Here is a 9,874-nt window from a genome sequence, read left to right as displayed (position 1 = left end):
GGGGAGGGAAAGCACTAACCTAAGTCACTGAAAAACAATATCTTCACTGGATGCTGCCAGCCGAACACAGAAATACTGCCTACTGTGCTCTAGTTCCCAAATCTGATAGGGCCGGGGACAGCAATTCTACACACACTTTATGTGTATTCTAGGACTAACCAAAGAGGTACATGGAATCGCAGACAATGAGAGCCAAGTTTCTCTCTGTTGGGGAAGAAAGATGCAAAGGGAGAGGCTGGAATAAATATTGTGGCATTGCTTTAAAATGCAAAGTATCAGTAACTCATTGTAAAACCTGCCCCGAGGATTGGAAGCAGAGAATAAACACAGGTGGATGTGGACACACGTGCTTCCTCGCTCTGTGCTGACAAGGTTTAGGAACAACAGCCTCCCCCTCTCACACACACATGCAGCGAAGAGAACACCAAGCCTCAGGGTTCTGGGTTCTGTGTCCCACCCTCCAACCCAAGGAGCCAGAGCTTTTTGGAGAAGTGGTTACTCCCAGGGTTGGGGAGCAGAAAAAACAAGATGAGTTTGGAGCATCTTGTGGTGTCAGAAAATCAGGAGCTTCTAAAAAAGGATGCCAAAATGACACAGGAAACAATGGAAAGGATCTCCCAATGGCCCAAGACGGAAGCATTTGAACCAAACGTAAACAATTATAAATAAAATAAAGTCAATGCCCATGAATCCATAGTGGAATAAATGAACAAATGCATAAATAAGCGAGGTTTTGAAAAGGGGCAGATCTGGCTTACAAAAGAATACCACCCAACAGACACACAGGAATGAGGGAAAGGCAACGTCTCCATGGGCACTCATCACAGTAGTAACTGCTGCAGGCAAGGTCTACAGCTGGATGCTAACGAGTGGGCAAAGACTTGAGGAGAGGCAGAATTTTGGCGTGGGCTCAGAGTATCTTCCCCAAAACACGTGTTTAATTGTACCAGCCACTCTGCAGTGGGGAAGCTCAGCAGCTTAACCTCCAGCAGCAACGGGACACGGTGGCGCCATGTGCCCTCGGATGTGACACACTGAGAGGGACACAACAGCGGGTCTGTGGTGGCCTTGACAAAAACGCAAAGCGGCAATCTAACCAAGAGAAAACACAAGGCACCCTCTTCTACCGAATCTCATCACGAGAAAGCTCAAGACAAGTGGGCGGAGCAGTCCTCCTCAAGTGTCACCAACACGGAAGGCAGAGACGGAAGACGGAAGAGACACAAGCGCTAAGCAGAGTGTGGCATCCTGAAGTGGCTTCTGGGACAAAAACAGCTCAGGAGGAAAAACAGGTGCCATGTGAGCGTGCTTACGGCTTAGCTAACAACCCTGTGCCAAGGTTACTTTCCCGGGCGCTGACCCTGCTGTGCTTACGTAAGCTGCTGACAAGAGGGTAGGTGAATGACGAGTCCATGCGCATTCTGCACTGTTTCTGCAACTTTTCAGAAGTCTGAAATTACTTCAAAAGATAAAGTTTTTTTGGGCTGGTGCTGTGGTGCAGTAGGTTAATCCTCCGTCTCTGGTACCAGCATCCCATATGGGCGCCAGTTCAAGTCCCGGCTACTCCTTTTCTGATCCAGCTATGGCCTGGAAAAGCAGGGGAAGATGGTCCAAGTCCTTGGGCCCCTGATCCACATGGGAGACCCAGAAGAAGCGCCTGGCTCCTGGCTTCAGATTGGCCCAGCTCCAGCTGTTGCGGCCATTTGGGGAGTGAACCATCAGATGGAAGACCTTTCTCTCTATCTCTCCCTCTCACTGTCTGTGACTCTACCTCTCAAGTAAATAAATAAAATCTTTAAAAAAGATAAAATTTTTTAACAACCAAAATAAATAAAGTTCCCTAAACAAAGGCCAAGTTTAGCTTCGTCCCTGTTAAGCTCGACTCACTCCTTAAACTGAGAAGTAAGGAGCACGTGCGTGCTGACCGCGACACCCCTCACCCGGCCAGGCCTGGAAGCCCACGGCGATTACCTAAGCCACTTCTGAGTCACAGTGTTGCCACAACTACTCATCCAGAGACCACGCTTTCATTTCTCCAGCTTTGGCAGGACAGACTTCGTGGAGGATAAAATTGCGACCACTCTGGGCAAACCCAGTTCCCGTCCTTGAATTTAAATACATCCAGTGAAGCTGGCGATGACTGTAACACAAGTAGTGCCAACACTCAAGAAGCCGAGAAACACAGAAGAAGGATTCCATCCCTGAATCCTGCCAGTCTTCCTGTCCTCTCGTTTTCCTTCTCAGGAAAAAATGCCCCTTTCTGAACTCCCGTATCAAGAAATCCAAACCTAACGGGGACACTGTTACTCTCTAGGTTTATACTCACTATAAACACTCAAAATATCAAGTTTCAGCTTGAAAGGACAGTCCAGGGACTTGAACTTGCTGCAGAGGTGATGAAGCTGCTGAGGGTGCTCCCATCCTTGCCGGAGGCCCCGTGTGCCAGGCCTAGCTCCCTCCTAGCGCCGGCTTCCCGCTGACACACACCCCGAGAGGCAACAGATGGCTCAAATGGGTGAGCCCCTGCCACCCACATGGGGACCCAGATTGAGCTCCTGGCTCCTGGCCTTGGCCTGGCCCAGCTCCTGCTATTGTAGGTATTTAAGGAGTGACTCAGCAGGTATAAGATCTCCATCTCTCTCTCCCACACCCCTTGCCTTATCTGCCTTTCAAATAAACAAATACTCCAACACAAGCTGAACATCCAAAAAATTTTTAAAGATGAAATGACAGTATAAATGACATATGTTCACAACTAATAGTGATGGTGGTGCTTTAAAAAAAGATTATTTATTTATTTGAAAGGCAGAGTTACAGAGAGAGATAGAGGGAGAGACAGATCTTACACCCGCTGGTTCATCCCCCTAATGGCAGGGGCCCAAGTACTTGGGCCACCTTCTGCTGCTTGCCCAGGCGCATTACCAGGTAGCCAGACTGGAAGTGGAACAGCTGGGATTTGAACTCATCTGGGTACTGGCATTACAAGCAGCTGCTTAACCAGCTGCACCAAGTGCAGGCCCCACAGAGGTGCTTAATTTTCTATTTTATACTATTTGGCTTTTTGTAGCAATAATCAAATACTATTTTAAATAATTTAAATATATAAAAGGAATAATACCAACTAAATACTAGGGACTGGTATTGTGATGCAGCAACAGGTTAACCCACAGCTTGCAATGCGGCATCTCAAAGAAGAGCACCAAATCGAGTCCTCCTGCTCTGCTTTCAATTCAGCTCCTTGCGAGTGCGCTTGGGAAAGCAACAGAATGATGGCCCAGGTACTTGGGTCCCTGCCACTTATGTGGGAGACTGGAGTTTCTGACTCCTGGCCTCAGACTGGCCCAACCTTGGCTATTGCAGCCATTTGGAGAGCCAGCAGATGGAAGATCTTTCTCTCTCTTTCTCTCTCTCACCCCTCCCTCTCTCTCCTTCTTGCTCTCTCACTCCCTCTCTCTCTCTCTGATGTTCTGCCTTTCAAGTAAATAAATCATTTTTAAAAAATTAAACTGGGGCCAGCACTGTTGCATAGTGGGTAAAGCTGTGGCCTGCAGTGCCAGCATCCCATATGGGCGCCAGTTCAAGTCCCGGCTGCTCCACTTCTGATTCAGCTCTCTGCTATGGTCTGGGAAAGCAGTAGAAGATGCCTCAAGATTTGGGCCCCTGCACTCATGTGGAAGACGTGGAAGAAGCTTCTGGCTCCTGGCTTTGGATCAGCTTAGCTCCAGCCATTGCAGCCAGTCAGGGAGTGAACTAGCGGATGGAAGACCTCTCTCTCTCTCTCTCTCTCTCTCTCTCTCTGTCTCTCCTTCTCTCCCTGTGTAACTCTGAGTTTCAAATAAATAAATAAATCCTAAAAATAAATAAGTAATTAAACTAAATAGTAGATGGTTTTCACCTATAAACTGATAGCAATTAATTTCCATTTGTAGTACATCAAACCCAAAAACGAGTAAGGAAACTCTTGGCACTTATCATTCAACAACATTGACTAAAGATATACTTTAAGAATCCAGTATGTGATTTGTGCCCTTTGGGAGTGCACAGCAACTGGAGAACAGAGAACACTCAGATGGGGAAGAAGTGAGCACCCCCCCAAGCAGACTACCCACGTGTGTGAGCCCCCATACTCCAGAGAGCCTGCATGGAGGGATCAGCAAAGAGACACAGGAATACATCATTCTAGAAGAGGGAACTTTCTGGATTCCCGTGACATGGGGGAGGGGGGATGGCTAGCAAGCAAGAGCAAGAGAACACTGTCTCTGGGCAAGTATAAACCCAGAGAGACACAGTCTTCAGAAGGGACCACCAAGCCCGCCTGCTGTGAACCTGCCGGGGAGCGCACCTCCTTGGACAGGACAGGCAGGGGCTCTGCTGTCCACACACATAGGAGAGCTTCTGGAATGACTTCCCAAGGGTATCACCAGACACAGACTCGCCTGTTAGAATCCCATCTGTTAGCCAAATTTGCTATCTACATTGTCTTTTGGTCTCCTTTCCTTTTCAGCAAAGTGAGACTCAAAAATCCCAGTGTGGGGCGGGTGTTTGGCTAAGCACTTAGGATGCCCACAAACCACATCAGAACACGTGGGTTTAATTCCCAGCTCTGCTCCCAATTCCAGCTTCCTGATCATCAGACCCAGGAGGCAACAGAAGATGGCTCAAGTAGTTAAGTCCCTGCCACCAATGGCCGTTTCTGAACTCCCCTATCAAGAAATCCAAACCTAACAGGGACACCGTTACTCTCTAGGGAAGACCTGGATTGGATCCCCCGCCTCAGCCTTTGATTGACCCAATCCCAGCCATTGGGAGCATCTGGAGAGTGAACCAGAAGATAGAAAATAGTGCCATCTTCTCTAACTAACTAACTCAACAAGTAATTTTTAAAATCCCAGCTTGTTTCAGCTGTACTAAGAAGAGGACTGGTCATTGCTCGAGAGTACAAAGGCATCTGACAGGCACCCACCTATCTGGTCATCTACACATTTCGTATCTAGATATTTCATCTGTGGGTAAAGATCTTGTATCAGGGTGCCAGTGATTGAGTCTATCTTTCATAGTGATTTATTAAAAAGCAAGAATGCGAGCAGACATTTGGTATTACACAGCCCATACTGGAGTGCCTGGGCTCACATCCGGGCTCCACTTCCAATGCAGCTGCACGCTAATGCAGACCCTGGAGGGCAGCAGGCAGTGGCTCAAGTATTTGGGTCCCTTCCACCGAAGTGGGAGATCCAGACCGAGTTCCCGGCACTTCGTTTCAGGCTGACCCAATCTGAGCCAGCCTTGGCTGTTGCAGGCATCTGGGGAGTGAAATAGCAGATGGAAGATTTCTCTCTCTCTCTCTCTCTCTCTCTCTCTCTGCTTTTAAAACAAAAATAAGTTTTAAAAAATGAAATTAAAAGAATGTTTGAGTGACTACCACATACCAGGCACCACTGGATAGCATACACTCTTCCAATACCAAGAATCTTTATTACTCAGAAGCCACAAGATAAAACAGATGGGTTTCAAGACTAGGTCATTAAGTGGCAACAAACCAAGTATTTATTAAAAATGCTCCTCCTAATCTAAAAAGGCTAATGTGCTAGTCCAAGTGTCTGGAAGGAATTTGGTTGCTCACTAGGTGGGTTTGGGTCCTGCCTATTTTCAGATCGGTTCCCTTCATGGTTGAGCCCAAGCTACAGAGCTACAAACCTCTCAAGCCACAGGAGCCACCAGCACGCTTGTGCAGGTCAGGTGCAGAGGCAAGGAGGCAGTCACAGAGATGAATTCAACACACTCCATCAGCTAGAAGCTTCTTCCTGCACTGGGTAACTACAAATAGTAGGAGTTCTCACCCAACCAAAGATAGACACCAAGAGACTGAGAGACGAGGGGGTAGAACAGAGCCGGGGGGTGGGGGGGAGGGGGAGACCTGACTTCCTCAACCTGCAGGCTCACTGCAACTGTGGTGTCCCAAGTGCCCTGGGCCTCAGTGCCGCCATCTGTACCACGAGTGGCAGGATGGCTCAGCATTCCCGGACGAGCCGCACTCGCACCAGGTGCCACGATTTTCATTCCCCGGTTCAGCCTCCCCCTGTGCGTGCCCAGTCTCTGGCTAGTTCTGAACGCCAGTGTTCATGCCACTGGGTGGAGTCCACGCTTTGGACTCCCAGATAGGGAGCCCTGAGGGCTAAAATACCCCCTTCGCCCACATCTTTCCAGTGTAAACACCCAGCTCAAATGAGGCAAGCCCTTGGTGTAGCCCTAAAGCTTTGCACATCCCAATGCCAAGCAGCCTGAAGCCAGGAAGGGGCCGGAGAGCAGCCGGCCCAGGGGAGAGTGCGCACTGCCCAGGGAGGCCAGCATCAGCGCTGCTCCCGCTTGCAGGACTCTCCTGAACACGTGGCTATTTACTTTCTGCCCCAAACCAATGGGACCAAAGACTTGCACACCTCTCTCCTCCAGAAGCACAACAAAGGACATTTCCCGGCCAGACGAGAAAGCACGGCCGGCTTTAAGGACCTGAAACGCATTTTAGAGAGTAAGCGATGGGATTCGGCAGGAGGGCAGCACTGTCACCAACACGAGTGGCACTTTTGCCAACCAAAGCTAAGGAGCAGGGATGGCACTGCGGCACAGCGGGTTACGCCGCCGCCTGGGACGCCAGCATCCTATATGAGTGCTGGTTCAGGTCCAAGCTGCTCCACTCCCAACCCAGCTCCCTGCTGATGCAGCTGGGGAAGCAGCCAAAGATGGCCCAAGACCGAGACGCAATTCTGGGCTCCTGGCTCTGGCCTGACCCAGCCCTGGCAGTTGTCACCATCTGGGGAGTGAACCAGCAGATGGAAGATCTTTCTCTCTGGCTCTCTCCCTCACCCTCTTCTCTGTATCAAACAAATAAATAAATCTCAAATAAAAGAGCTAAGGAGGTAGAATGTGCCCTGCGGCCCACCCACCCTGGTCCCCACGTCACTCACCCTGGCACTGCCGACCCTCCCCTTGGTAGCCAGGCTTGCAGGAGCACTTGTAGGAGGTGGGTGTGTTCTGGCACAGGGCGTCCGCATGGCAGTCATCCAGCCCTTGGGCACACTCATCCACATCTGCAAGGGAACACAGCAAGCCCCGGAATGGTGCCCCACGCCTTGCGCAAGCTGCCCTCCGGCCCTCCCCAGCCCTGTCTCCCACCCTCCCACCGCACTTCACACCTCACACAGAGCCCTAGGCTGACCCATACCACTTTCAGGCCTTCCCCCCACCATCACCTACTGGCCTTCCAGACTCAGCTCTAGTCTACCTCCTCCAGGAAGCCTGCCAGGACCTCCAGCACAGGGAGGAAGTCCCCCTCTCAGGGCACTTACCACACAGGGCTTTCGCCTTATTTTCCTACCTGGCAGAGTCTTGACAGCAGACTGAGTCAGACCCTGACGCCAAGCGAGCGCGACCCCGCGCACGAGGAGCCGTGTGAAAGCCCGCTAACGGGAGCAAACGCTCCGCAAAGCCAGCAGCGGCCAGCCTTCCCAGGGCCCAAGGGTAGGGAGAGCCGGCCCCAGGCTCCGGGGGGAACGGTCCCCCCCTCCCCGCCTACCCCTCCTCTCAACCTGGAAACCCTCCCTTGGCATTAGGATTCCCGGGCTGACACCACTCCAGGGTGTGTGCGAGTCGGAACCCGGAGACCGCGGGCGGCCTCGGGCATTCCCAGACCCTCAGACGGCCGCTGCGCGCGCTCCGCGGATCGCGAAGCCCTGGGGCCGACCGCGAAGCCCGCGGGAGAAACTTCCCGGCCCCGGGGGAACGAGGAGCGCAGCTGCGGGGCCTCAGGCGGAGCGCCCGCCAGGCCCTCGGTCCCCCCGCCGACCTCTGCTCAGCCCGGGACACCGGGACGGGCAGGCGGGGCCGGGGCGGGAACTGTCAACCGCCCGGGTCCGAGGCCAGGCTGCGGGACTCAGGCCCTGCGCCTCGGGCCCAAGCGGTGGCGGCGCCTCGGCCTGGCCGGCGGGGGCGAGGGCTCCGAGGGCGCGGGGGCCACACCGAGCGGACGCAGGACCCCCTTCCCTGCACCGCAGAGCCGCGCCAGGTGCGCCCCGGGCCGGACACTCACCCTCTGGCGGCCCCGCGGAGCGGCCCCGGCGGGGCGGGACGGCGGCCGCCAGCAGCAGCGGTAGCAGCAGCGGCAGCAGCGCCCGGGCGGGCCCCGGACAGCCGCGGCCCGCGACCCCCATGGCAGGCGCGGAGGCGGCGGCGGCGGCAGAGTGCGGGCAGCGAGCGCGGCGGCGGCTCGGGGAGGTGTGCGGGCGCCCTGCCCGCCGCGCTCCGACACCCCCGGCCCGGCCCCGCCCGCCCCCGGAGCCCCGGCCTCATTTTCACACGGTCCTCCCCGGGCCGGGGCGGGCGGCGCGGAGGGCAGTGCCGCCCCTCTCGGCCCCCTCCCGCGCCCCTCCCAGGCTGGGCGGAGGGCGCGGCCGCTGGGCCCGAGGGCGCTGTCAGCCCCGCGGGGCGGGCCGTGCCCCGCGTCCAGCCCGCGCCCTGCGCAGCCCCCGCGCCACACCCGCCGCCCCACACCTCGCCGGGCGCAGGGCTCAGGCTCCGGAGTCCGCCTGCTCGCCGTGGCCTCTAACTTGACCCAGCCCCGAGTGTGAGGACCCACAGCCCTTCCGGCCGGGAACGATGGGGCACAGGGGCCCCCAGAAAGTGTCCTGTAAGCCCATGAACCCCAACGCCATCTTGGGGCTCCCGGGAGGGTGGTCGTGGAGGAGAGAGAGAGAGAGAGATCCCCGAACCTTGTCTGGCCGCAACACACACTCTGCGCACTCAGTCCTCATGCGGCCCTCGCAGCTGCTGTGACCCCGTCACAGCGCGCCGAGGGCGCCCCCCACCCCCGCCGGATCCCGTGGTGAGGCACCCTGAGGCTGGCTCCTCCCTGACACACTGCCGGGTGCCGCCACCACAGAAGATGTTCACTTCACTCCAAACCTGCCGAATGTATCTTTGGGGCAGCCTAAAAAGTAATGGGAAATGTGGCTAGAGGTCAAGGGTGGGCCACCAAGAATGAGAGCTAGCCCCAACCTCGCCCCGGGGGGACATAGGTGGCATCTGTGACCACTTGAACTCCTACACGCCAGCTGCAAATCCAGCCGTGCTGGCCCGGTCCTCCCAGCAGGACAGGGCTCCAGGGGCCAAGGGCTCCCCGTGCACAGATGGCTGCAGCCTGTCACACACAGCACCACTCTGGGAACAAGTGCAGTTCCCGTCTAGATGCAACCAAACAACATCCTCGAAGCTTCTCCGCACGGCATGTGTTCCATATCCTCCTGCCCCACGCCCCGCCAGAAATTCTCTGTCTCTTGTCAGGAAAAAATGAATGTCACAAAACTAGCTTGTGCACAAAAACATAGTCGTCTTCCTGGGGGCCAGCCACCACCCTGAGCCAGCCGCACCCTAGGCTGGCCAGCGCCTCCAGCTGCCAAACATGGCTGGGGGGGGGGCATGGCTGAGCCTGCCTCTTTGGGGTGTTGCAGATGAGAGTCTGAGAAAATCACTTTTCTGTGCCTGTTTTCCTCTTGACCTTTTCCCGGCCAGCGAAGGCAGGCAGGTTGCTTCCCTTTCTGGCTTCTGCCCCTCCCGCCCACCCCCTTTTGTTGGGTGCCGGGAGAAGCACTCAGCTATTTCTCGTCATCGGGGTGCATTTCGCCCATTTGTAAATCTTCACTTAGTGAAACGTCCTCTCGTCCTCTCCGCCTTTGTCCCTGTGTCCCTAATGGTGGCCATAAATTACCGCCTTCTTTTCTCTCTGCTGCATCAGGCTTCATTGCTCTTGAAACGATCAAAGTTATTTCTTTTAAAATCCAGCTTGAAACTGCCCATTGTGTGGCACAGACCTCGGCGGTTCCAGTCA

General features: G+C 54.7%; 1 protein-coding gene across 2 annotated transcripts in view; it reads right to left on the bottom strand.

Moving 5' to 3' along the window:
* SCUBE2 (signal peptide, CUB domain and EGF like domain containing 2) overlaps window positions 1-8,334 on the bottom strand; it is a 71,837-nt gene extending 63,503 nt beyond the window's left edge. The window contains exons 1-2 of one of the 2 annotated variants that reach the window (XM_051824145.3): window positions 8,081-8,334; window positions 6,960-7,082 (exon numbers count right to left, since the gene is read on the bottom strand). In XM_051824145.3, the coding sequence (XP_051680105.1) occupies window positions 6,960-7,082; window positions 8,081-8,201 (244 nt within the window). In that variant the 5' untranslated portion in view covers window positions 8,202-8,334. The remainder of the gene's footprint in view (window positions 1-6,959; window positions 7,083-8,080) is intronic. The other variant, XM_051824154.3, reaches the window with a different exon arrangement.
* Window positions 8,335-9,874: the final 1,540 nt, after the last annotated feature.

The sequence above is a fragment of the Oryctolagus cuniculus genome, chromosome 1 (assembly GCF_051225735.1).
Source record: "Oryctolagus cuniculus isolate XC-2025 breed Fujian yellow rabbit chromosome 1, ASM5122573v1, whole genome shotgun sequence".
Lineage (NCBI taxonomy): Eukaryota > Metazoa > Chordata > Mammalia > Lagomorpha > Leporidae > Oryctolagus > Oryctolagus cuniculus.
Note: the sequence above shows the minus strand (reverse complement) of the source record. Positions and strands in the feature narration are given on the sequence as shown.